The sequence below is a fragment of the Mustela putorius genome, unplaced genomic scaffold, assembly GCF_011764305.1.
Source record: "Mustela putorius furo isolate JIRA1106 unplaced genomic scaffold, ASM1176430v1.1 tig00001161_pilon_pilon_pilon, whole genome shotgun sequence".
Classification (NCBI taxonomy): Eukaryota; Metazoa; Chordata; class Mammalia; order Carnivora; family Mustelidae; genus Mustela; species Mustela putorius.
In genome coordinates, this window is record NW_025421602.1 from 232,391 (window position 1) to 260,352 (window position 27,962).

General features: G+C 45.7%; 2 protein-coding genes across 10 annotated transcripts in view; one reads left to right on the forward strand and one right to left on the reverse strand.

Annotated features, from left to right (window-relative positions):
• LOC123394040 (glucokinase regulatory protein-like) overlaps positions 1-27,962 on the forward strand; it is a 73,111-nt gene that overhangs the window by 24,622 nt on the left and 20,527 nt on the right. The gene's annotated exons all lie outside the window — the stretch shown is intronic.
• Positions 22-27,938, reverse strand: LOC123394041 (intraflagellar transport protein 172 homolog). 9 transcript variants are annotated; one of them, XM_045087498.1, is made up of 13 exons: positions 27,844-27,937; positions 26,774-26,867; positions 25,624-25,727; positions 25,363-25,448; positions 23,246-23,381; positions 23,045-23,161; positions 22,578-22,720; positions 21,615-21,708; positions 21,438-21,502; positions 21,057-21,237; positions 20,701-20,810; positions 20,458-20,587; positions 22-186 (listed from the first exon to the last, which is right to left on the reverse strand). In XM_045087498.1, the coding sequence occupies exons 5-13, from the start codon at positions 23,339-23,341 to the stop codon at positions 154-156; spliced, it is 969 nt and encodes a 322-aa protein (XP_044943433.1). In that variant the 5' UTR covers positions 23,342-23,381; positions 25,363-25,448; positions 25,624-25,727; positions 26,774-26,867; positions 27,844-27,937; the 3' UTR covers positions 22-153. The 9 variants fall into 9 exon arrangements, 3 of the variants coding, with proteins under 3 accessions (XP_044943433.1, XP_044943432.1, XP_044943434.1); XR_006608817.1 differs by lacking the exon at positions 22-186 and adding an exon at positions 4,578-5,473 and having other exon boundaries at positions 20,165-20,587; XR_006608818.1 differs by lacking the exon at positions 22-186 and adding an exon at positions 4,578-5,473 and having other exon boundaries at positions 20,165-20,587; positions 25,611-25,727.

Below are 27,962 nucleotides of genomic sequence, written 5' to 3' on the forward strand. Positions count from 1 at the left end.
AGATGTGGGGCTTGATCCCAGGACCCTGGGATCATGACCTGAGTAGAAGGCAGACGCTTGATGACTGAACCACCTAGGTATCCCTAAGCATCCAACTCTTGATCTCAGCTTAGGTCTTGATATTGATCTTTATCTTGATCTTAGGTCATGAGGTCAAGCTCTCCATTGGGCCCAGTATGGAGCCAACTAAAAAAAAACAACTGATTTTTGTGTGTTGATACTGCATTCTGTAACTTTGCTAAATTCATTTATTAGTTCTAATTGGGTTTGTGTGTGTGTGTGTGTGTGTGTGTGTGCGTGTGTATTCTTTATGATATCCTGTAAATAAGATTATGTCGTTTGTGAATAGAGATAGAGATTGTTTAACTTTTCCTCTTCAAAGGAAAGGATGGTTTTACTTTTCTTACCTAATTGCTCTGGTTGGAGTTTCTAGCACAATGTTAAAGAAAAGTAGTGAAGGGGCACCTGGGTGGCTCAGTGGTTTCAAGCCTCTGCCTTCGGCTCAGGTCATGATCCCAGGGTCCTGGGATCGAGCCCCACATCGGGCTCTCTGCTCAGCGGAGAGCCTGCTTCCTCCCCTCTCTCTGCCTGCCTCTCTGCCTACTTGTGATCTGTTAAATAAATAAATAAATAATCTTTAAAAAATATTAAAAAAATAAATAAATAAAAAATAAAGTGACTTGGAACGTGCTTGCAAAAAACTCAGGAATTTACGTTACTGATCGGGAAATTCTGCCCTAAAGGATAAAATTAAAATTCCATCATTTGGCAAAATCTGGCTTCCACTTCTATTTTCAGCTTTTGTCTTAGCAAATGTGCACCTGACACTCATGACTTTATAATCTTCTTGGGGATGTTGCCTTGGACTTGCCTGGAATGCTCCTTTTTCACCTAAAAACTTTCTGCTGATTCTTCAGACTCCAGTACAAATGGCCACTTCTTGAGTAACTTTTCCCATCTCTCCCAGGCAGTGAATCCCTGTCCTTTTATTCTCTGACGCTTGTATTTCTGTTATATATTTATTTATTAATGTACCTATAAATTTAAATTTATTTATTAATATATTTAGATGTTTCTGTTCTATATTTATTTGCATGTGGTTTATGTGCTCTATATTTACCACACTGTATTATAACTTAGGTGTTTAGACATCTGTTTTCCCTATTAATGTGAATTCCCAGAATACAGGGGTCATATTTACCTTTGTAGTCCTAGCACCCAAGCTACTGCCTAGAACTTAGTAAGCACTCATTAAATGATCAATGAATACATGAATGTGGTGCCAGTTGTGCTGTGGTTATGGACACCAACTGGATCAATATTTGTGTCTGTAAGAGGAAATGTGCTCTTGATTCTCTAACCTAGAACATTTTCTGATTTTATTCTTTTCTCTTTGTGCCTCTCTAGACTTCAAAGAAGCATAAATTCAAAAAGATCCAGAAACTCACAGGTCAGAAAGATCCTATCCTTGATTCTTCAGCTCAAGGCTACTGACAAATCAACTGTGGGTCTGCTTTAAGACTCCAGACTTTAATAACAGGTTGAGGGAGGGAATTTGAAAAAGATTATGTAAATGAAAGAAATGTGCTTATTCTTTCTAGCATCTCCAAAGATGCTAGATTCTTTTGAGCAACTTCCAAAGAGATGTAAACAGATTGATAATTCTTCCTATGCTTCCTTTCCCCATGCTTTCTTGCCTAATTTTCCTTTTGTGTAGAACTCAAAGTATCAGGAAAGAAATTGGGTGAGATTAATGTTTGGTGCAGGAAGTTCCAATAACTTTTTCCCCTGTCATAGGCACTGGATAGAATCCTTTGGGGGAAAAAATATGTGTTATGAACTTTGGTTCCCCTACTCCCAACTCCCTACTCGCATGATTGTTCCTGCTCTTTCCAACAGCTTCATCTACTCCACGGTGAAGGCAGCATAGTAGAGTTCAAAATATAAAAACTTGAGCTGTGGGTTAAGTCTGAGCTCTACCACTAATTAACTTAATGATCCTAGGCATGGTTTCACCTTTGTTTTCTTATGTGTACAACAAGGGGGTGGAACAAGGTAGAGGTGGTATCAACAATTAGGGTGCTAAAAGCTTCTTTATCTCTGCTCCCAGCTTCCCAGTGGGAAGAAAATCTTAGGATGAGCTGCTCCGAAGCTAATGGGACACAGTGAGTAGAGTTGACCTTCACTATCTATTCCTCCTCTCTTCAGCTTACTCTACTGATAAACTCTGTAGCAATTAAGAGAAAGGTACCTAGTACTGTTTTACTTCCTTCAGAATAATAGCTGTTCCTTTTCTAAGTTAAGTCACTATTCTTACTGGTTTCCTTACTAGTACTTTAATATCACTTCAGTGACATTGACCTACTCTTGTATCCAGATTTTCAGGTCTCCCTATGGGATGGGCCCAGGAGTACGCATTCTGGTCAATGGAGAGAAGTCTTCAACAGATCTTCCAACATCTGGAATGTGCAAGGTCAGGGAAGGTCGTTTCTGGGAGGAGGTTGGGTGGTGGAAGTTTTTGTTTTTGTCTTAAGTAAACTCTACTTGAATTGAATTGAATTCTCGAGATCAAGAATTGCATGCTCTACCAACCGAGCTAGCCAGATGCCCCAAAGGTGGTAGAACTTTTAAGAGGGAGGGAGGAAGAGACCGAAGAAGGGAGGTGGGAAAGAGGGAAAGAGGGAGGGAAAAAGAGAGGGAAAAGAGAGATTGTTAGTTGGTTGCTTATTTACTTAGTTTGGGCAGTGGGCATAAATTCTGGGTCCAAAGGTTTAGTCCATGGATCATTTCTGATTGGAATGGAGACCCATACCTTCCTCTCCTCCTCGTAGAGGAATTCTTTACATAAGTAATTGAGATTGGGGAAGACAACCTCTTTTGTTGTTATTGTTCTCCCTCAGGACAAAATATTTCACATATGAAATAGCCATTACCTTTCCCTTTTCCTACTTTTTCCTGCCCCAAAGCAAATGGAAACTTTTCTTTATTTCCTAGATCAGCTCTTAAGGAATTCTGTTTGCCTGAATCACAGGACACGATTTCTTCCTCCACCTCCTCTGTGCTTGTGCCTCAGGAGCCTGTTCTACCCTGTTGTGGCTGTAAGAAAGCAAAACTTTCTCCTAAGGACAGCAGCTCCTCCGGATCATTATGCAGCAACTCCAGACTGTCCCACCTTCCCGTCTTTTCTAAAGGAACAACCCGGCAAATCCAGAGCCATAGTTTACCTATTTTACCCAAAAACCAGTCTTCCATGTTCAGGAACCAGGGCACAGCCCAGCCTCCTTTTCAGCTCTCAGGGTTTGGGAAATCAAAACTTTTACAGAATTTGGCAGCTCCTTCGCCCTTAAGATCCCAAAACTCTTTGATCAACTCTGTGTTCGAATCCCCAGATCTCTGCCAACAAGAAAAAACAATGAGTGGGGGAGAGAGCAAGAGTCATTTGACATTGGATCATGGGCCAGATTTTATTTTCACCAAGGCAAGACCAAGATTCTCGGGGTGGGCTCCAATCCTGCTCTCTCCTTTGGCTAGGTGGGAGTTAGAGGGACATATGGCTTGGAAGGTTTATACTTTGAGGGAACAAACAGTGCCTCTGCCGGTGAGGGAGTCATGGGCAATGCTGAATTATTTAACTGAGGCACAAGGAGGAGTTCCCGAACCACAGAAACCTCAAATCCAGGTATCTATGCCCATTCATCAAAGCACTGAACAAAGTCTCTACAATAAATTCCCAAACTGTCCATCATTTCAGCTCCATTTGAATATTGGAGTGGAATCTGGATTAAATCGAACAGAAACAAAAATTTCACAGTCACTTATCCCAGGTAAGCAGTCACAACTTGGGGATGGCCCGCAAATCCTTGAATCCAGGCCCTTAGCTACATCATTGGGCACTCCGCTTCCCAAAAGTTTTGGAGCTGACGTAATTCCAGAGAAGACCACTGGACTGCAGGAGCAGCCAAAACATGTTCTAGAACTTAATATAGAACAGAGGGTCCTAGGTCTTCTGGAAAAAGGGATTCAGCAGCATAAGTCCCACATGACTAATGTGGAATTGACCCCAGGCTACCTACCATGTCAAGTTACAGAGAGCATCAAGGTAACTCCTTTAGCATTACTTCAAGTCATGGATGCAATGGGGATGATCCCAGAATCACATTCAGAAGTGATAGAATCTGTGGGCTTGTTCACACAGCCACCAGACAAAGTTGGGAAACCAATGGAAATGACCAAAAAAAGTGAGTGTAAGCACTAAACCATCATATCAAGTCACTAAACCAAGTGCTCAGCATCAAGTTATGGGATCCAGGATGACCGCCAGTCCACTGAATCAAGTCACAGATAATGTGACGGTAAATCCTGCAGCATTGCTTCAAGTCATGGATTCAAGTCATAGTCCAGTGGCACTATTACAAGCTATGGATTTCGTGGGAATAATTCCACCAGCACGGTCACATGTTATAGAATCTGGAGATTCACAGTCTGAAATTGCAACTTTGGCCCCAGGAGCAGCTCGATCAGTTGGTTTGACATCTTCTAGCTCTCCTCCTACTATTGATCCACCTGGAGTTTTGTAGGATCTGTGGGTTTACCTCCAAAGCGACCACTTAAAGTCACAGAATCAGTAGGGACGATTCCAATGTCATCACATCAATCCATACGTTCTTTAAAGGTAAGTCCAGTAGCACTGGGGTCATCCATGGGAATGATCATAAGACCACAATCACAAGTTGCAGAAACTCAGGATTTGACCTCGAGGCCAGTATCTCAAGTCAGGAAACCTCTGGAGTTGACTCCTGGGTCATGGATTCAAGTGCGAGACTCTGTGGAGTTGACTCCAGAACCATATGTTCAAGGCACAAAGACTACAGCATTAACCCCAGGGCTACCTCATCAAGTCATGGAATCTCCAAGTTTGACCCCATGGCATCAGATCTTAGAATCTTCCGAGACGAGTCCAAGGCAAAGCCATCAAATGATGGAAACTATGGGGTCGGCTTCTGACCCCATAACCAGAAATCTGACTGATTCAAAATTGTCACATCATCAAATAATGGAACATTTAGGGACAGTCCCAAGATCACTGGGTCAAAGAAAAGCATCTAAGGAAATGAGCCAAAAGTCACTGCATCAAGTCACAAAATCTGCAGTAATGACCACCATATCTCTACTTCCAGGTGCAGAATATTTGGGGGAGAAGCCAGTGCCACAACTTACGACTGTGGATTCTATGACGTTACCCCCAGCACTGCACAATGTAACATCTGTAGACATGACTCCAGGTTCGGTCCCACAGATGGTGAAATATGGACAGCTGATCCCAATTGTGAGCCCTAGAGAATTGGCCCCAGAACTTCAACTGCAGATTGTAACATCTAATGAGTTGGCTCCTATTTCACAGCTGGAAAGTGGGAATTCTGTACAGTTAGCACCAAGGTCTCAGCTTCAAGGTGTGAAATCTATTCATTTTACCCTAGGAACACAACAACAAAGTCGAAAATCTGCTGAGTTAGCCCAGGCACCACAGTTTCAAAATAGGAAATCGCTAGATTTGACCCACAGTCCACAGTTGCAAGGTCTGGAATATGTTCATTTGGCCCTACCGCTGAAGTTTTCAGATACAAAAGCTGTGGAGCTGATCCTAAGACCAACCCAGGAAGAGAAGAAATCCATGGAGTTTGCCCCAAAGCCATGGTTACAAGATGAAAGATCTCAGGAAACAGCCCCAGTACTATTGCTTAAAGATGTGAAATTTCCTCAAATGGTAGAATGTAGAAATGTGATTCCTGAAACACAGGTGGAAAGTATGAAATATGAGGAGCTGATCTCAAGGGCACACATTCAAGCAGTAAAATCTGCAGAGCTGAACCTCAAGTCAAATCATCAAGCCACAGGACCTGAAGGATTAACCCCATGGCATCAAGCTTTGGAATCTTCAGGAATGATCCCAGAGCCAGGATATCAAGGAGCAGAAGTAGAGTTGACTTCCGACCCTTGTCACCACAGGAAAGAATCTCTGGAGTTGACACAATCATCTTTAAGTACTCCAGGGCCATTGAACCAGACTTCAGAATCTATGCAGGCAAACTCAGTGCCATTCCAAGGTGCTCTTGAGACAATGCTCCAAGGCGTAAAGGCCTTGGAGACTCGAATGCCTCAACACATAATAAAAGAATCTCCAGAGTTAGTACCAGGATCAGAGATGCAAGGAATGAATCCAGACGTGTTGAACCCAGAGTCCCAAAGTATGAAGTTTGTTCATCTGGATCTAGGGCCGTATTCAGAATTTATGAACTATAAGAAGTTGGCCCCAGAACCTCAATTTCAAGGTGTGAAATCTGGGTCGCTGACCCCAGAACCACAGCCCCAAAGTACAAAACCTGAGGAGTTAACTCTAGGTCCGTTAATGCATGGCAATAAAGTTGTGGATTTAAGTGTACCACTGGAAGTATCTAAGAGGTTGGTTCCTGAAACACACGTACATGTTGAATCGAGGAAACTAAGCTTGGAACCACATTTACAAGCAACGGCGTCTTTGGGTCCAACTTCTAGACCACGGCGTCAAGACACAGCATCCATAAAGTTAACTTCTGAGACCTGGCCACAAGAGGAGGAATCTGTGAAATTAATCCCAGAGCAAGTCACAAGAACTACTGGGATGATGCCCAGGCCATGTTTTCAGAATATTTCAGAGATGACTCTGGGGCCAGGCCATCAAGACACAGAAACTGCACGGCTCTTTTCTGGGGCTTTGCTCCAAGTGGCATTAACACCAAAACCAACAGGTCAAGTTACAGAATCTACAGAAATGACTCTAAAGCCACACCTTCAAGTTACTGAGCCTTCAGAGATACCCCTAAAGTCAGAATACAAAAACACAGAACCTTTTGGGTTGGCATTGTCTCAAGTGGAAAATATCCAGGAGACGATGCCAGTACCACCATATTCAGTAAGAGGATCCCTGGAGTTGACTTTAGGACCACGAATGCAATATGAGAAATCAGTGTCACTAATGCAAAATTTGAAATCTGTCAAGTTAACCCCTGAGTCATCCCCAGTAGTGGTGGGACAAACAACTTACTTATCACAGGACCAAAAGAACATGTTCCGGCATTGACCCCAGAGCCACAGTTCCAGGGAGTAAAGTCTATGCTGCTGCATCCAGAGCCACAATTACAAGATGTGGAATATGTGAACTTAATCCAACAGCCAGCTACTACTGGAATGGTAGAATCTGAGAAGCTGGTACAAGAGCCAATACTACAATGTATAATATCAGAGGAATTGACTAAGGGGGCACAGCTTCAGGGTGTGAAACTGATCCCAGGGCCACATTTGCAAAGTGTCCGATTTTCACATTTACCACCAGGGCCAGGTGTGGTGGGTATGAAACCAATGGAGCTGACCCCAGACTCAAAACTTCAAGGTGTCAAATCTGAGTTGTTGACCTCGGAGCTGAAAGATGTGAAACCCGTGGTCTTAACTACAGGACAGGGTCTAAAAGGTATGGAATCTACTTTGCTAACCCCTAGTCCACAGCTGGAAGGTGAGAAATCTATGGAGATAACCACAGTGCCATGGGTAGAATATGCCAAACCTGTGAAAAGCACCCACGATACCAAGCTTCAAGGTACAACTTCTGACAGGATTCTGCATGCAAGAATTCAAGACTCCAAAGCTGTGGAGTTGGTCCAAAGAACCCAACTGCAAGATGTGCAAACTGTGGAATTGAAATTTGAGCCCAAGATGGAAGGTGAGAAAGCTGTGCCTTTTGCACCAGGGCCATTGCTCCAAGGGTCTGAACTGCAAGGTGTGAAACCCAAGGAACCGACTTTAGAGCCACAAACCCAAGATAGTAAATTGGTCGACAGTACCCCGTGTTTAAAGCATCAAAGTTTACAATCTGTAGAGGAAACTCGAGATTCAGAGCCGCAATGTGCAAAATCTGTAAAGTTGACCCCGAGGCTAAACAAGCAGGAAGTAAAATCTGTGAAAGCGACCAGAAGATCAAAGTTTGAAGGAGTAAAAACTGTGGATTTAGCCCCAAGGCAACAGTTTCCAGAGACAGCACTCATGAATTTAACGTCTGGGCCAGAACAGGATGGCACGCTATCTGTAATCTCTCCAGAGCATCAATGTGTGAATTCAGAGCAGTTGCAGAGAGGGGCTAAGTCGGACGATGGGCTGTCTTTGGAGTTAACTCCAGAGCTAAAATTTAAAGGTAAAAAATTAGTAGGCCTCAATTTTGAGTCACAGTTGGAAAGTATGAGATCAGACTTGACTCCAGAATCAAATATTCAAGGTTTAAAACCTAAAGAATTCAAGCCTGAACCACTTGAACCTCAGCTGCAAAGCACAAAGTCTCCTAAGTTGACCCCAGGGGCACCACTGCACCAGATTGAAGGCTCAGAGTTAGCTTCAGAGCCACAGCTTTGTGTAAAAACCATTGAGTTGAAACAAGAGCCACTGCTTGAAAGTACGAGATGCATTCAGTGGATCCCAGAACCTAAGTTCCAAGCTGTGAAATCTGTAGAGTTCAATCTCAGGTCACAGTCTCCAAGTGTTAAATTTGTAGGGTTGAAATCTTCGACACAGTTAAGAGATGTGAAGTCATCTGAATTGACTCTCGGGTCCAAATCTCAAGGTGTGATATATACAGAGTTCAACCTTGTGCCACGGTTGCAGAACATGAAAACCTCTGGGGTGCACGCAGGAACACAGCTGCAAAAAGGGAAGGTTTTCGCATCAACCTCAGAGCCACAGCTTCAAGACGTCAAGACTACTGAGTTCAAAAAAGAGCCACAGCTGGAAAGAGTGAGGTGTATCCAGTGGATACCAGGACCTGATTTCCAAGGTGTGAAGTCTATAGGGTTACAGTCTCAAGGTGTTAAGCCTCTAGGGTTGAAACCTTTGATACAGTTCAGAGATAGAAAGTCATCTACATTAACTCCAAGGCCAAAGCTCCAAGATAAACAATCTTCGGCATCACTCCAGGAACATGAGCTTCAAGACTGTGATTTGAAACCTTGTCGACAGGTTAGAAGTGAGAAATCATGTGAGCTGACTTCAAGGTCAAAGCTCTGGGATATAAAATTTATACCACTGGAATCTAGGCTTTGCATGCATGATAGGAAATCTACTAAACTGCCTGCAAAACCAAAGCTTCAAGAAGTGAGACCCTTACAGTCATCCCCAGGAGCACAGCTTCAGGGTGTGAAGTCTCTGGTGCTTATGGAAGGTCCACAGTTTCCTGGTGTGAAATCTGGGCTATTAAGCCAAGGGTCACAATTACAAAGCAATACAAGTAGAGAATTGAACTCTCGCCACTACACTTGGCAAGCACAAAGTCTTCTGAATTGACTCTTCAGACAAAGCCTCAAGGTATGAAATCTGAGAATTTCAACTCTGGGTCACAGTGGCATGATCTAAAACCTTCTAAGTTGTCACCTGAGATAAAGTCCCAAGATAAGACATTTACTGAGTTAAATCCAAGTTCACAGTTGAATGGTATAACATTTTCTACACTGATCACAGGAACAAAGATTCAAGGTACCAAATGTACAGATTTCAACCTTGGGCCATTGTTACAACATGTGAATTCTTCCAAAAGGACCTCAAAGACAAAGCTTCAAAATGTAAAACATAAAGAAAGCTGTCCCAGTCCCCAGGTGCAAGTTGTGAAATCTTCTGACCTGCCCCTTGGATCAAAGCTTCAAAATGTGCAGGTGGTGTTCAACCCTGACTCACAGTTTCAAGGAGAGAAATGTTCTAAATTAATCTCAAAAACAAAGTTTCAAGATGTGGAATCTGTGAATGTCAAACCTGGGCCACAGCTGAGAGGTGTGAAATCTTCTGAATTGATACAGGGGACAAAGCTTCAAAAAGTGAAGTCCATGGACTTCAAGTCAGGCCCCCAGTTGGAAGATGTGACATCTTCTATGTTGATCATGGGTATAAAGCTTCAAGATATAAAATCTATGAATTTCAAGTCTGGACCACACTTGAAGGATGGGAAATCTTCACAAGTGATCCCAAGGGAAAAGCTTGGAGGTGTGAAATCTGCAGAACTGAAAGCTAATCCAAAGTTACACAAGGGGAGAAATCTTCTGATCTGACCCTGGAGAGGAAGTTCTCAGGTATGAAAGCAGGCCCACAGTTACAAGACGTGCAATGTTCTGAATTGATCATGGGTATAAAACTTCAAGATAAAAAATCGGCAGGATTTGGTTCTAGATCGCACTTGCGAGGTATGAGATCTTCTGAAGTGATCCCAGGGTCAAAACTTCAACAAGTGAAACCCTCTGAGTTCAACCACGGTCCAAAGCTACAAGGTGGGAAATCTGATTTAATTCAGAGGAGGAAGCTTCAAGGTGTGAAATCTGTGGAGTTCAACCCCGGACCACAGAGACAAGGTGAGAAATCTGATTTGATGCTAGAGTGCAGGCTCCAAGATTTGAAATCTGTTGACTTAAAACCGGTTCTGCAGTTACAAGGTGTGCCATCTTCGGAGTTAACACCAAAAACAAAGCTTCAAAGTGGAGAATCTGTGGAGTTCCTTATCAGACCCACGTGGCAAGACATGAAACCTCTTGAATTGACTCTAGGTGCAAAGACCCAAGATGTGAAATCTTTGGGGTTTGAGTCAGTCCCACGGTTACAAAATAGGAAACTGCCTATGTTGACACCAGGATCACACATTCAAGGCATGAAATCTCTGAAATTCAGCCCTGGGGCAACGTTGCAAGGTGCAAAATCTCCTGAGTCTGTAAAGCTTCAAATGAAAACCACAGAGGTCAACCAGGACCTAGAGTTCCAGGTCGCAAAACCCTCTGAGTTAGCCTTGGAATCAAAGATTGGCAATGTGAGATCTTCCGAGTTCAATGCTGGGAAGCAGCGGCAAGAAGAGAAGTCTTTTACGTTGAAACCATGGCCAGAGCTTCAAAGTGTGAAATTTGTGCTACACAACCCTGGACCACATTGGCAACATATAAAATCTTCAGAATTGTGCAAAGAGACAAATCTCCAAGATGTGAAATCTGAGGAATCCAATCCTGAGCAACAGTGGCAAGATGTTAAATCCTCTGAGTTATGCCAGGGATCAAGGCTTCAAGGTATGCCATCCTTCAAGTTCAATCCAGGGCAACAGTTACAAGAGATAAAACCTGAGTTGTGCACAGACAGGAAGCTTCCATATGAGCCAGTTCTGGAAACGAAGCATCATCCTAAATTACAAGGTAGGAAATCCTCTGAATTTAATCTAGCCCCACAGCTTCAGTGTAGAAATGTTAGGGCATTCAGTACCGGCCCACCATTGAATGGTGTAAAATCTGAGTTGAATTCTGGATCCGAGCCTCGAGGTATAAAACCCCAGGTGTTCTGCCCTGGGCCACCTTTGCAGGATGTGAATTCTTCTGCATTTATTTCAAAACCAAAACTTCAGTGTGTAAATTCTGTTAAATGCAAATCTGAGCCACCCTTGCAAGGTATAAACCCTTCTGAATTAACTTCAGTTTCCAAACTTCAAGGTACAAAGTCTTCTGAGTTGAGGTCAGAGACCCCTAGGGAGACAACTATGGTGTTCAACCCTGATCCACATTTGCAAGATTTGAAATCCGAATTGTTTCCAGGGTCAAAGTTTCTTGCTGTAGCACTCATGGAATGCAACCCTGAGCCACAGAGGAAGTGTGTAAATTCTTCTAAGTTGAATCCAGAGCCAAAATTACAATGTGCAAATTCTATGGGGTGCAAACCTGGGCCACCTTTGCAAGGTGTACAGTCCTTTGAATTGACTTCAGGGACAAAAGGTCAAGGTCCAGGATCTCAGGGGAATCCGGGGTCCAAGAATCAAAGTTCGTCTATGGTGTTCAGGCTGAACCACATTTACAAGATTTGAAATCCGAATTGATTCCAGGGTCAAAGTTTCTTGCTGTAGCACCTATGGAATGCAAGGCCACAGACGAAGTGTGTAAATTCTTTGGAGTTGGATGACAATGTCTAATACTATGGGGTATGAACTTGGGCCACCTTTGCAAGGTATGCAAGGTATACAGTCTTTTGAGTTGACTTCAAGGTATGGGATCTTTTGATTTGAATCTGGGGTCAGAAGTTCTAGGTATAAAATCTCTTATGTTCGACCCTGTGCAACATTTACAAAATGTGAAATGCGAATTGAGTCCAGGGACAAAGTTTCAAGGTATAACATCACAAGAATTAAACTGTGGCCCACAGCTGCAAGGTGTGAATTCTTCTGATTTGAATTTTTGGGTCAGAACTTCAATGCATAAATGCTATAAAGTTTAATCCAGACCCAGAGATGCAAGGCATGAAACCCTCTGACTTGGATCCTACGTCACAATATCAAGGTACAAAATCTATTCTGTTCAGCCCTGGACCACATTTGCAAGGTGTAAAATCTTCTGAGTTAATTCCAGGGACAAAGTTTCCAGAAATCCAGTTTTTGGAGAATCACTGTGGGTCCCAGCAACAAGTTGTGCACTCAGTGTTCACTTTAGGCTCTTCGCTGAATGGTATGAAATCTGTGTTATTTTTACCAAAGCCACTGCTTGAAGATGTAAAGTCTGTGAAGACCAACAAAGAGCCAGTGTCTTGTGGTGGAAATTCTGTGAAACTGGCTTCAGGCTCTGAGCTGCTGCAGGACTTGAAATGTGAGATGTTTGCAGTAGAGCCATGTTTTACAAAAGTGAAACCTGTGGCGTTAAATCCAGGGCCACATGCTCAAGGTATGAATTCTGGGGAGTTGCCCTCACACCTCAGGCAGCACAGTGAGAGATCTGTGGTGTTTGCACCAAAGGTGTGTTTTCAAGATGTGAAATCTCTGGCGTTGAATCCAGGGCCACAACCTCAAGATGTGAATTCTAAGGCTTTGATTTCTTGCCTCAGGCAGAAATCTATGGTGTTTGAATCAGAGCCATGTTCTCAAGATGTGACATCTTTGAAGTCAAAGCTACAGCTACAGCCTCCGAGTGCTAATTCTTCAGGGTTTCCCTCATGCCTAAGGTCACCAAGTGTTAATTCTGAGGTCTTTGCACCGGAACTATGTTTTCAAGATGTGAAATCGGTGGGGTTGACACCAGGGTCCCCACAGCAAGGTATGAATTGCCAAGAGTTGACTTCAGGATGGCAAAGTATGAAACCAACAGTGTTGGCACCAGAGCCAACTAAGAAGTTCATGCCAGGACCCATGGTGCGTAGTGTTAAATTTTCAAGTTTGTCTCCAGAATCACAGCGACAAGGTGAGAAACCTTTGGAGTTTACTCCAGAAGCAAAGTTGCAAAGTATAAAACATGTGGCATTGTCTTCAGCATCTCTGCAACAAGATATGAAATCTGTAGACTTACTACCGGGGTCACTGCTTCCAAGAACAAAATCTGAGGTACTAACTCCAAGGAGGAGCTATCAAATCACAGATTCCTCGGAGATAATCCCTAGGCCGGGGCATCAATTTGTAGAAGGTGCAGAGATGATCCCAACACCAAAGCCTCAAGTCCCTAAATCTGTGAATTTGGTGATCCCAACACCAAAGCATCAAGTCTCCAAATCTGTAAATGTGATTTCAGTACCAATGTATCATACCACAGAAAGGTTGGCCTATCAAGGCAATGAAACTGTAGAAAAATCTGTGGGGTTGGCCCCAAAGTCAACAAGTAAAACCACGGAATCTTCAGGAGTGCCTCTAAGGCTAGATCTTCAAGCCCCAGAATCTGTTGATCTGACTCCTGTGCTAAGGAATCAAGGCTCTGAAACCTTAGGATTAACCTTAAAGAAAATCCCAGAAACTCTCGAGTTGCTCTCTCAGTCATGGCCTCAAGTTAAGGACTCGGGGGAATCCTATACAAGGCCAGTGCAGGAAGTTACAGGATCTGAAGAGATGACACTAGAGCCCAAGCATCACACTACAGAAACTATAGGGTTGACTCCCAAAGCAAGGCCAACAGAGAAGGAATTCCTTGGCATGACCCCAAAGCCAATAAGTAAAACCACTGGATATACAGAGAGCGCTCCAAGGCCCTATCCTCAAGCACTAGAATTTGCGGAGGCGATCTCCGAGAAAAGACTGCAAAGGGAAGGATCAGAAGCACTGACTACAGAGTCATTACATCATGTCCCAGAATCTTCAGAGATGACACCAAGGCTAAGATATCCAGTTCCTGAATCTGTGGGTTCAACCTCTAAGCAGTGGCTTCAAAGGGAGGAATCTTTAGATTTGTCCCCAAGGCAGACACGTCAAGCTACTGGACATGCAGAACCTGTAGAGCTCACATCTGACACACGGCAGCAAGGGGATGGACCAATGGGGCTGACACAGTCACAGAATCAAAGTATGAAATATTCACAGATAGCTCCAGGACTACAGGGTCAAATTACAGAGCTTATGAGGATTAGTCCAAAGCTGCTCCATCAAGTCACAGGATGTACAAAGACACAGCTTCAAGCTGCTCAACCAATAGGAATAACCTCAAGAAGCCCCCCAAAAGTTGTTGAATATGTGAAAGTGTCTCCTGGGCCACCACTTCATGCTGTAAAGTCTGTACCATTAAACACCCGGGGGGAAACCTCTCAAATGGTAGACTATGTTGAACTGACTCCAAAAGTACAAGATGTGAGACCTTCTGAGTTTACCTCAGGGCTATGGTTGCAAAGTATAAAATCAAAGGAATTAACCACAGAGCCAACACACCAGATTTTGGATAGAATGAAGTTGACAGGCTTTCAAATTGTAAAGACTCTTTTAATCCCACGGCCACCACTTCAAATTGTAAAATCTGAGGAATTAGCACCACCACCAATTCCTCAGATTGTAGAACCAATAGGAGTCTCCTTAGGATCAGCTACTGAAGTAATGGATTGTTTGGATTTCTTCCCAAGGCCACATCTTCAAGAAATGGTAGGACTAACTGTGAGGCCAAATATCGAAGAGAAATCGTCAGAATCACTCTCACAGCCAGCATTTTCTTTGGAGGAATCGACAGTGTTCACTCATGAACAAGGGCTTCAGGCTGTGAAAGGAATGCGGGTAAAAATAGGGCCTCCTCAAATCATGGAATGTGAGGATTTGAATCTAGTACAGATATATCAGAATAGGGAATCTGAGGATTTTATGTCAAGAGAGGAGTTACAAATAGGGAATTCTTTCTCTAGATTTCTACAGAACTCTTCAAACTCGCTCATCTCAAGCTCTGTCGAAGCATCTGAATTAGGAAGCCTTTGTGATCTGGAGATGCCAGAAGTGTCAAGGGCCTTGGATATAAATAACTTTGGGACAGATATTTTGCAGTCTGAAGAATCCTTTATAGACCCTACTATGATACAAACTTCAACCTTTCCCTTGTCCCTTCACAATCAACCCTCTGATGAGATAGGTCACATTGTAGAAATGCCACATTTTGAGATCCCAGGAGTGGGTGTCGTATCTAAGAGGACTGATAAGAAGCAGGTGGAGAAGCTAGAGAATTCACTCCAGCGCCTATCCCAACATCCACTGCAAAGCTGGAGATCACCATCTAGGACCTTCCAGTCAGGATCAGGAACTCAAAGAGGCCTGAACGGGTCTGTCTTCAGCAGACAACAGAATGTCTGGGAGAATCACTCCTGGAGACAACGATTACCCAGAAAATACCTCTCCAAGATGCTAGTGTTAGGGAATGTCTTGGGAACCACCATGGAAAGGAACCTTTGTTCTCAAACATCTTTACCGGAAAGAGCCACTGCAGATATCTGTCAATCTATTCAGAATTTATTTGGGGTTCCTGCGGAACTGATGGAACTTTCCAAGAGCCTACTAGAGAAGAGTCAAAGTAGTATTTCTCAGACTTCAGTGCCTGAAAACTACATTCAGAGACACACTTCCTATCATGGTCAAGAACAAAGAAGAGCCTTAAGGATGTGGACACGTAGCTCCATGTCCTCCATAATACAGCAACACTCTGGGGCTAGTGCGAAAATAAAGAAAAGTTCGAAGCTTAGTGATATATCCCAGGAAGTCATTCAGCACATGCCTGTTTCATGTACAGAGGGCCAGCCTCCTGTGCCAGTAAATTTAGAGTCTTCCTTCAATATACGTTTTACTAGGAAAGATTCTGTTCCAATGGAAGAGAGTAAGACCTCACAGAGTTCACAGACAAGGATTTTTGAGCCCCAACACTGTCTCAAGCCAAGTTATCTTCCCCAGGCCAAGACTGACTTGTCAGAACAGTTCCAGTTGCTACAAGATCTGCGGCTAAAAATAGCAGCAAAACTGTTAAGGAGTCAGATACCCCCCAATGTACCTCCACCTCTAACTTCAGGTGTGGTTTTAAAATACCCTTTCTGCCTACAGTGTGGCCTATGTGCAGGACTTAATTGCCGTCATCAATTACAGGGCACTTTGGGGTCTTACCTTCTTATCTACCCACAGCTCCACCTTGTAAGTACTCCCGAAAACCATGGAGAGATTAAGGTGAGTTTTGGCTTTAGGTTGCAAACTAGGAAAAGATCCCAAGTCCCAAAGTACCACAGAAGAGACAGATCCATCACACCAAGGAGTTCTATATCACTACCACTAAGGAAAGCTAAAGCCTATACTCGAGCTTCCAAGAGTCCTACTTCTACAATGGATTTCCGGTCTGTATCTTCCCAGTCTCCTGCTCCTGTACAAGTCCACATCAGGCAAAGACAGTCTAGAAGCCCTGCCCTAGCAGGAAAGACGATAATTGGAGGGCCAGGGCACTATGAGTTTACTCCAGTTCACTCTCTACCAGAGAGTGACTCTGAAACCGATCAGGATGAAACATGGGCTAAAAGGAGAACCAAAAAGACCCGTAGTTCAAAATACCCAAAGAAAAGTATCACTACGGGAGGCAGAACACAAAACACAACGTTCTGCAGAAATGGTAGAACCACAATACGGAGTTCTTCTCGGGATTTACCAGACCAGTTAAGAAAGAAGGAAGAGGAATGGAGCATCTCAGACACTACTACTGCCTCTTCAAAAAGACAACCTAAGAAATCCTCCAAACCCAAATTCATTCAACGGCTTTTTCAAGGTCTAAAGCAAGCATTCCAGAGAGCATGCAGAACTATGGCTTTTGCTGGACAGAAGCCTGAGGACACGTCAAGGCCAGACCATTTGTGTTCAAGCAAAAAGCACCATCCAAAACGAAAAGCCAGAGATTATTCCTCATCAAGAGATATCAAAAGAGATAGGAGGTCAGTTGGTAAGCTAAAGCGAACAGACATAACCACTAAGCAGGAGAAGATGTTATGGGAAGAAATACAGCAATTCACATCAGCTCATCAACCAAAAAGAGGTAGCTCCTTCCAACATAGACATACGCAACAACCCAAGCCCATAGTTTCCCAAAGAAGTGCTATTTTCAAAACCACTTCAGTTGGACAGGCTGTGGTCATTGTTCAAAACGACAACAGCAGCAAAGGTAACAAAAGCTCTACCAGATGTGAAATCTCTAGCCAGGAGTCCAAGAGCTCCAAAATAGGAACCAGAGTTCAGGCCAGAGGGAGAAATCTACACGGTTCCCTTAAGAGAACCTCACACAGTCACCTAACAGAGAAACTCACACCCACGAAGCAAAACCACCATAGCATCATAAGGGAGAGAACGCCATATAATTCCTCGGAAAAGAGCCATCGCAGTCCCTCTGAGAGGCGCCATCGAAGTCATCCTCGGAGGAGACATCACAGTTCTTCTGAAAGAAGCCATCAGAGTCCCTGTGAGAGGAGATGTCGCAGTCCTTGTGAGAGGAGATGTCGCAGTCTCTTTCAGAAAACACATCACAGTCCCTTAGAGGTGAGAGGATACAGCCCTTCTGAGAGAAGACAGCACAGGCCCTCTGAGAGGAGTGGTCACAGTTCCTCAGATAGAACTCACTGTAGTCCCTCTGAAAGACATGGACACAGTCCCTCTGAGAGGAACAGACACAGTCATTCTGAGAAGAGCCAAGAGAACCATGTTGAAAGGGGCCAGTACAGTTGGTGTGGGAAAACCCATCTCCGTGTATTGGAGGTGAGAGGACACAGCCCTACTGAGGGAAGGCAGCACAGGTCCTCTGAGAGGAGTGGTCACAATTCCTCAGAGAGAACTCACTGTAGTCCCTCTGAAAAAAATGGACGCAGTCCCTCTGAGAGGAAAAGACACAGTCATTCTCAGCAGAGCCAACAGAACCAATTTGAAAGGGGCCAGTACAGTTCGTGTGGGAAAACCCATTTCCGCGTCTTGGAGGTGAGAGGACACAGCCCTATTGAGAGAAGACAGCAAAGGCTCTCTGAGAGGATTGGTTGCAGTTCCTCAGAGAGAACTCACTGTAGTCCCTCTGAAAGAAATGGACACAGTCCCTCTGAGAGGAACAGACACAGTCATTCTGAGCAGAGCCAACAGAACCAGTCTGAAAGGGGCCAGTACAGTTGGTGTGGGAAAACCCATCTTAGTCCCTTGAAAGTGAGAGGACACAGCCCTATTGAGAGAAGACAGCACAGGCCCTCTGAGAGGAGTGGTCCCAGGTCCTCAGAGAGAACTCACTGTAGTCCCTCTGAGAGGAACATACACAGTCAATCTGAGCAGGGCCAACAGAACCAATTTGAAAGGGGCCAGTATAGTTCGTGTGGGAAAACCCATTTCCGTGTCTTGGAGGTGAGAGGACTCAGCCCTATTGAGAGAAGACAGCACAGGCCCTAGAGAGGAGTGGTCGCAGTTCCTCAGAGAGAACTCACTGTAGTCCCTCTGAGAGGAACAGACACAGTCATTCTGAGCAGAGCCAGTTAGAAAGAGGCCAGTACAGTTGGTGTGGGAAAACGCATCTCTCTGCGAGAACCCATCACAGTCCCGCTAAGGAGAGACTCCAACACAGCTGCCCCAGGAAGAGGCTCAGACATGGTCTGTCTGAAGATTGCAAGGGCTCCTCAAACACGTCTCCTAGGGACCACACACAAAATACTCCAAAACAGGCCAAGTTTAGAGGCCTGCAGCTAACACATGAGAAGAGATTCGTCCCCATTATTCACTGACTGGATCAAGCCTTCACCGACCTGCCCCTTTTGTGGCTTCTTTCCAGCTTGGCCACTGCCTTTGATACCAGCACCCTCAGCAATCAGAGCCTCTATGCCGCTCTACCTGGGGGAAGGGAGGGCGGGAATGGGTCTGTAATTTCTCTAAGTAAATAAAGGGGCGATAATAGATCTCCACCTAGACAGCCCACTCTTCATGCTGGAGGGGGGAACGGAGGCTGAAGGGATATTGGGTGTCGCGCAAAGGGATGGAACAGGAGGAAGGGGCCCTGAAGCCATGTTTGGGGCTCTAAACCCCACCTACAGCTTCCCTTGGTGGGGTCTCAGAGGAAGGAGTTGTGTCACGTGACTTACTCCAGCCTCAGCCCCCTAGGAAGCTGCCAGGCAGATGCAGACCTTGAGACCTAGGATCTGCAGCTCTGACTCCACATCCACCTCAAACTCCTAATACCATATTTCTCTGAATCAAAGATGCATCATTTACTTTGTTTTAGATAGCACGAGTGGGGTGTGGCAGAGGGAGAAGAAGAGTGAATCTAAGGCAGATCCGCACCCAGTGCAGAGCCCAATGCAGAACTTGATCTCACAATCCTAGATCATGTGCTGAGCGGAAAATTAATAAGAGTCCCAGATGCTTTACCCACCAAGTCACCCAGGTACCCCAGATATATCATTTAAAACTTCACATGCAGGGGCGCCTGAATGGCTCAGTGGGTTAACCCTCTGCCTTCAGCTTGGGTCATGATCTCAGGGTCCTGGGATGGAGCCCTGCATCAGGCTCTCTGCTCAGCAGGGAGCCTGCTTCACCCTCTCTCTCTGCCTGCCTCTCTGCCTACTTGTGATCTCTCTCTCTGTGTCAAATAAATAAATGAAATTTTAAAAAAATATATAAAACTTGATATGCAACCCAATTTCTAAGATAATAAAATGTGATTATATATATGTTTAGGAATTGATGAAACCTACTGACTTGGCTTAACCGGCTAGATTCTTCTCTTTAGGAGCTTCTATGTAGAGGAGGAGACTCTGCTTTCTTCCTGGCTTCCTTCTGGCCCCAGCTCCGGCCTCTGGATTTGCCCTTCCAGCTCTGGTCCCAGGTCTGCCCCCTCCCTCACAGAGCCTCCTTCCCTCTCAGTGGAGACCTCACCCGCCTCTGAACTCCACTTCAAATCACATCCTTTATCTTCACCGAGGTACTCAATCAGCTGAGCCACAGTGGTGTCCAACTTCCCCCAATTTCAGTCTGTTAGGCGTTCTGCCTCAGATCCCCTTTTATAGTTTTCCTAGTTCTGGCTCTAGCATCTAGCAAGCACTCAGCAGGTACCTGCCGCCTGAGCGAAAATGAGAGGCCCAGGAGGAAAAAGCAATGTCTGAGGAGGAATGCTGGCTGTGAGGGCGGTCCGGGAAGTGGGCGGCCAGGAAGGGTGGAGCCCGCCTCACCTTCATCCAGCACTTTTCCTCCAGGCTGCTGCTGCCTGAGCCCCGCACCTTGAGGTAGCAGTCGACAGCAGGGCTATACTCTCCAGCCTGCTCCCACTGGCGAGCTTGGTCCACGAGCCCCTCCATGCCCCTGAGATGAGAGTACACGTGACCAGGACAAGCTGGGCAGCGTGGCCTATCCCGTGCACACCTTGTGACCCAAGCTCCAGCCCTGCCCACACTTGCTGCTTCCTGGCGTCATACCTGGCCCCTTTCTTGGTAGCCTCCCGCTCATACTCTTCCCGCAGAGCCTCCAGCTGACCCCGCACATAGTCCTTGCAGATCCGCAGAGCGTCGCTCCATAATCCAGCCTCCTGCTCAGATTTCCAGGTATCAGGAAGGCAGAGGCCGGCACGACACCTTCCCACTGCCACACAGGTGCTCTATACTATGGGCCACGGATCCCTAGGTCCTTGCACCTCTCTTCTCCTCCTTGTCTCCTTCCCCCTCTCCAGTGCTAACTCTCTGGATCTTTCCCAGTAGTATTGGTTAGTGTAGTGCTCTGTGGGTTCTTACACTCTCTCCCCCTCCCCGTCATGGTCCTGAATCCGGTGCCCTACCTTATAATAATTGAAGGCCAGGCACGGTCTCTGGGCCCGAAGCAGCAGCCCTTCTGCTTTCTGAATGTCCTTCTCCTCCAAGGCCCCCCGGGCCTGCCCCACAAGCGCCTCGGCAACAGTGTCAGGATCGCGGGCCTCGGCCACACGCTGAGCTGCCTCCCAGGCCTGGTTCTGGACGAACCTGCTCCCAGAAGAGGACACAGGGGAGGCTTAGCACAGGACTGAGGCCTCAATAGTGGGAGACAGAGAGCCATATCAGAGGGGGTAGAAGATTTATTGGTACTAGGTTCAGGTGAAGGTGGCCATGCCAGGTCCTGGGGCTGCGGTTGGGAGGACGGGTGTAAGGAATTGACGGGTGTAAGGAATTGACGGGTAACTCACATGAGGGCTGCTTCCTTGGGCGTACCAGCCCTGATGAATTCAGCTTCGGCCTCTTCAAATTTACCCTGTAGGGACAGAAGGACAGCCGCACACGATCAGAAGCAGATTGCCATCATGGCAGCCGGGAGACAGGAGGAGGTCCAGGTTAAAAGCAAGGGAGGAGGAGCACATCCATACCTCATCCTCCAGGTACAGAGCATGTCGGAGATGCATCTCAGGGGTTTTGTGCTTGAGGGCCAGCCGGGAGAGTTCAAAAGCAAATTCAAATGAGCTGAAATGGAAGGTGTAGGTAAGGTCTGCCTACTCAGTACTTTCATTTTATAAGAGGCGGCGCAGGGCAAGAGAAAAATAGGGTAGAGACGGGGCAAGGGGAGGGAAAGGACAGACTGAGAAGACAACCCATGTGAAGTGACACAGAAGCACACAGACACGTAAAGGAGGACGGGGTCAGGGGACACTTGGAAAAGCCTGTGCTTCCTGCGACCAGTGGGCATAAAGGAATGGGATGGGCGCGAGGCAGGGGACCGCAGTGAGCCTCCCAGCACTACTCTGCCTCGGGAGCGAGGGCTCTGGGTTCTCCACCACTTCCTCCTGAGCCACATTTATACTAGCAGAAAAACTGTCTCTCTAAAACATTGACTACCCTCAGCCATCTGACTCCATGCAGGATTATTACTGGTCTTTGTTACATTTGCTTAAGAAAAGCTCTTTTTGCATTTAACAGAAGCCCACTTCTGTTACTCAGAAGTCAATTACTGGCTTAGTGCACCTTCACTTTAAAAGCTCTTCTCTCTGGGGCACCTGCCTGGCTCAGTCTGTAGAATGAGGGACCGTTGATCTGGGGTTGAGTTCAAGCCCCACACTGGCTATAGTAATTGCTTAAAAAGGTCTTTTTGAAAAAGAAGGAAAAACGCGGATCACTTTCCATCTTCTTAGAACAGCTAAACACTGTTCTGAGGCCCCGGGGAACAGGGACAGAGCTACTGAATCACTCCTTGCCTCTCCATCACGTTCTTCCAAGGATTTCTTCACTCCTGCCTCCATTTTCAGAAACACTTCTCAGCTATACAGCCGTTTTCCTTGTCTATGTAGAGGCTCTGTCTCGAAAGGGTCCAGTGGAGAGAAGCCGTGGGGCCTCACCAGTTGTCGGTGGCGTGGTCCACGGCAGCTGCCAGGAGTCCGAGCTTAGTGAGCAGTCTCACTGAGGATGCTCCTCCCAGGCTCTTTGCCCACAGATAGGCCACGTGCTTGTGGGCATCAGCTCCTCTGTGAGCCTTGGGAACCTGTGAAGCAAAGCCATTTGGCAATCCTCCCATGCAGGGCCACAGGGCTGCTCCCTTCCCCTCTCTGACTGGACTGCAGCTTTGACAAAGGTCAGGTCTTTCTACTAGAACAGGGATACGGCTCAGTATTGGGGTCTATTAGCCATAGCCTGCTCAGGGTCCAAGGATGGACTTCAGGTAGTCCACAGACCCCTCCTACCGCATGTGAAATTTTGCCTGTTGGTATGGGTGTTTTTCAAAGAGACCCAGGACCAGTTCAGAATGCGTCACTTGAGAGTGGGGAAGAGGGACAGGCGTGTCCCCAGAGTGACCTGGACTCCTTACCCAGTAGGCCTCCTCCAAAAGCCCATTGGACCGGTCCATGTTCACTGTTGCCTTCCACTCCTGAGCCTCGAGGTAGTGATACTCGGCCTCCTGCAGTCGGCCTTCAGCCTCCAGCTCCTGGCGAAAGGAGGGTCAGGATGGGGCGAGGGGGACGTGGGGCCTGTTTGGGGAAGAGATGGCCGAGACCAGAGAAGGGCTCACCTTGCCCAGGCGTAGGTGTGTGTCACTGAGGAGATCTGGGTGGTGCTTCCCTACCAGGCGGATCATATCATCATCCAGCTTGTGCTTTTTGAACATGGTGATGGCAAGATCAGGCTCTTCCACTGTCACCTAGAGCCTGGGAAGGGGAGAGAAACCCGGGGCCTCCTGACCCAGACTCCTGCATCACTGCCCTCTAGGCAGACGGCGAGCATCTTCAGACGCACCCCTCTCCCCGCACGCCGCCTCTGGGGACACGGCTCACATTTCTGCCTCCTGGTACTTGCCCTGCTTGTCGCCTAACCAACTGAGCCACCCAGGCACCCCTGGATCTATGATTTTAATTAGATCCTCATGGGGTCACTAATGAAAAAAGGTAAGAGAAGAACTCTGTTATGTTGTATACTATTGAAGACGAGCCCTGTGTAGTGGGATGACTTGTCCAAAGTCTCATAGCTCATTACTGCCCCTGGAACATGGGCCGCCACACTACACCATTTCCATTACAACTCAACAGGTGGATGTGAAACATAAAGCTCATGAACTGTAAAAGTATCTTAAGAACAGACCCATATGTATTTGGAAACTTGATTTATAAGAGGGGACATTACGAATCTGTGAGTACAGAACGGATTTCCAATAAACGGTTCAACATGGAAAAAGTAAAATATGAGCCACACCCACATTATGCACAAAAATTAATTCCAGGTGAAAAGCAAAATCTAAAAATATTAAAATATAGGAGGGAGTAGGAAACCTTTTCTGTTTTAAAAATTTTCTTTCTTGCTTTCTTTCTTTAACTCTACACCCATCATGGGGCTCAAACTCACGATCCTGAGATCAAGAGTCCCATGCTCCTCTAGCTCAGTCAGTCAGGTGCCCCAGGGAAACTTCTTAAACGAGACCTCAAAAATCACAAACTAGGAGCGCCTGGGTGGCTCAGTGGGTTTAAGCCTCTGCTTTCGGCTAAGGTCATGATCTCAGGGTCCTGAGATCGGGCCCTGCATCGGGCTCTCTGCTCAGTGGGGAGCCTGCTTCCTCCTCTCTCTGCCTGCCTTTCAGCCTACTTGATATCTTCATTTGTCAAATAAATGAATAAAATCTTAAAAAAAAAAACCTAGGAATTGGTACACAAGTAACAATAATATTATTAATAGCTAACATTTATTAACTGCTTATTATTTGCCAGACATTAGTCTAAGTGCTTTTCATATAAGGTAGGTACGATTTTTATCCCCATTTTGTGGATGAGGAAATTGAGATACAGAAAGGTTAAGAAACTGACCTAAGATCGCACAGGTATAATTGCAGAAGTGGGGACGTTTGACTCTAGACCCTTGTTCTTAACGACGCTATATGGATATGCTATTCTCTATACATCATAGGGAATACTGTGCTGCTCTAAATACATTTTTCTATGCTTGAAACATTTCATGATACAGTTAATTTTTTTTAAAGATTTTACTGATTTATTTGTCAGAGAGAGTGAGTGCACAAGCAGGAAGAGCAGAAAGCAGAGGGACAAGCAGGCTCCCTGCTGAGCAAGAAGCCTGATGTGGGACTTGATCCCAGGACTCTGGGATCATGACCTGAGCCGAAGGCAGGCTCTTAACTGACTGAGCCACCTACGTGTCCCCAGAGTAAATTACTAATATGTAAAATAAGATCTATTTATTTATGTGAACACTTGTGAAATTCAAATAAATTTTGTCCTCACTGGCTACCAATGTCAAACTCTACAGAAAATAAGTCCCCTTCTGGTTCAAACAGTCCATTATCCTATGCCCTAAGTCTAAACAGGAAAGTTCAAAAATTTACTGATGGTTCTGCTCTACAGTTCACAATTCCTAGCCCTAAGGTACATGCCTAAAGAACATGAAGAATTACAGGGACAAGCTGATATGCGTAACAGTATATGTGTATCTCTACAGCTAGACACAGACTCGCACACATGGATTAGAACACTTCCCACATCCTCTGTGAGGATGGGCCTGTGAGAGCAGGGCCATACATTTACCTGGTGCCTCTCAGATTCCTGCATTCTCCACTCTACATACCCCTGTGATATGGAAGCATCTATAAACCCCTGTTTTGTTATCAGAATTATGAGAGAGGCTTACCGATAGCAATAGTCTTAACATCGACAAGATAAGCCAATTTCTTATTGTCTTCCATCCCTCGTTGACGCCGCTCATTAATACGGACACTGAAACACGAAGGGTGAGGTAAGGCAGAATGGACTTGGGTCATCGGGATGTTGAGCAAGGGCCCAAAGTACCATAGGGGACGAAGTTTTTAGATTAATCTTGAGGATACAGGAGTTAGAGGTTAGAAGGGACTTCTTTTGGGTTTCAAAAATTTAGAGTACCTTGTGGGGTTACCTGATGAGGTGGGGGTTCATGAATTCAGTACGCACAGAACCCAAGGTATCATGACGCCCATATTCCACCGGGGTTAGCTCTCCAGCATTGAAGATCATGCACACCTGGGGATGAAGGGACTGTCACGTGGTGGGAAGTTTGCATGAGGAAGTCTGCACGGTCAACAGTAGTAGAGGGAGATGTCTCGCCAGTGCAAAGTGACCCCCACTATTCTCTTTATTCTGTTCCTCTGCCTATCTCGCCCTCCTTTCTTTCTCTGCTCTCTCTTAGCTAGAAGGTTGACTGAGATGTGATGGTCAGTCAATCAAGCTCTACTCACATTTTCATTTCCAAAGAAATACTTCTCATTGCCACCAGATCTCTGCCAAGCCACCCGTAAAAGAGGGAGAGGACATAAGAACAATGTGGGTAAGTATCCAGGACAACGCTGAGAGAAGGACAGGGTAGGGGTCAGAGAGAAGGAGTGTAGGAAGGCCCTGATGTTCCACAAGTGGGGTGCTGTGTCACATTCTGCCCTAGGCTTCTAGGCTTCTGAGAGATGCCGTAAAAACAGTCCAACAGTGGGAATTCCCATTCCAGGATTCTAAATCTCCAGGGTCTCACTCCCAGGTCCACCAGGTCCCCAACGCCAGCATCTTAGAGCTTTTCCTTAGAGATCTTCCCCCTTAAGGACCCGGGCTCCCAGGAAGTAGCAGCTCACGATGCTCCATTCCCCGCCCCTTCGCCTGGGATTCCTACCTCACTATGGCGATTAGTGTTCAGGTCCCCCAGCAGGAGCATGTCTGATGTGTGGGCCACCAGGTAACGTTCCTTTCTGAGGATTTTCACCTCTTCCACCTCGTAGCCATAGTGTGACTTGAGTACCACCCAGGTCCCCGATGACAGGTTCTTCACAATCACCTTGGTAAGGTACAAGTCTGAGCTCCCTGAGGCTTCCCTCAACCCCAAAGAGGGGTGAACCTGCCGTGTCTACCTCTACAGTGTTAAACAAAGGTAGTCTCTTGTTTCCTCACTTAGCCTAGGCTCTTGTTGGTAAAAATGACACCTCCCATTCACACAGTGCTTTACGATATACAAAATGTTATCAGAGATTATCTCCTTCAATGCTAATATATAATACATACGGGGTAAAACTAATCACTCTCCTTACCTTCCAGTACCTCTTGTGAAAATCTTTGTGATTACTTCATCGTGGTATATACTGATCATACTGTCATTTCATATACCTCTTTGCTAAAATGATCCTGATTAAGGAACAACAGAATACAGACAATTATCTTTGTATTCTCGGTCCTAACAGTGCTCATGTATAGAGAATGGACAGAAAATGAAAGAACTGGGGTGCCTGGCTGGCTCAGTCAGAGGAGCATGCGACTCTTGATCTCAGTTGTGGGTTTGAGCCCCATGTGGGGTGTACAGTTATTTAAAAATAAAATCTTAAAAAAAAAAAAGAGGGGGCGCCTGGGTAGCTCCGCTGATTAAGCATCTGCCTTGCGGTCTTGGGATTAGGCCCCATATTCAGCCCCATATCCGAGTGCTCCCTCTCCCTCTGGCGTTTCCCTGCTCCTATGCGGACACTCTGTCAAATAAGTGAACAAAATTTTAAAAAAGAGAAAAAGAATGAAGGAAGCAATGAATAATAAATGGAAGGAAAAAAGGAAAAGGGAGAGAAAACAGAAAAGTGGGCTCAGGAACTAAGAAATTACTTTGCAATGTCATACACGGTGAGTTCAGAGGCCCTAAAGCAATGTCATGCACCTGCGTAATTCTAAACTCTCCAGTTAACAACATACAGGTAATAAAGCTTTTTCTGTTTTGTTTTAGAGAGGGATGGAGACACGGGTGGGGCAGAGGGAGAGGGAAAGAGAGAATCTTCAACAGACTCCATGCCCAGCGTGGAGCCCCTCGGGGTGCTTGATCTCACAAGCCTGAGATCATGACGTTAGCTGAAATCAAGAGTCCGACACTTAAGACTGAGCTATCCAGGTGCCCCAGGTAGTAAAGTTTTAAACCAGGAAGATGGAAGTGGCGATCTCTGTACCCCTTCAATTTGGTGTTTAAATCTTTTCTTACAATAAACGGGAAGGGCTATAGCAGGAAAGTTGCCAAAGAGTTGCCTGATACACTCTGTTCTCCAGAACAGCTCTGCCAGGGGTTCAATTTGGCACTGTGGCAGTGTCCAGAAGGAGATTTTGGTGCAGCAGGCTATCAGCTGCTTACCTGGCTAGGTCCCACACATGTCAACTCAAACTCATTCTTGTAAATGCTTCTCTGGAGGCAGCAGTCAAACTGTTTCACTCCACCAGAGTGTGCCCTAGAAGGGAAAGCGACAACATAAA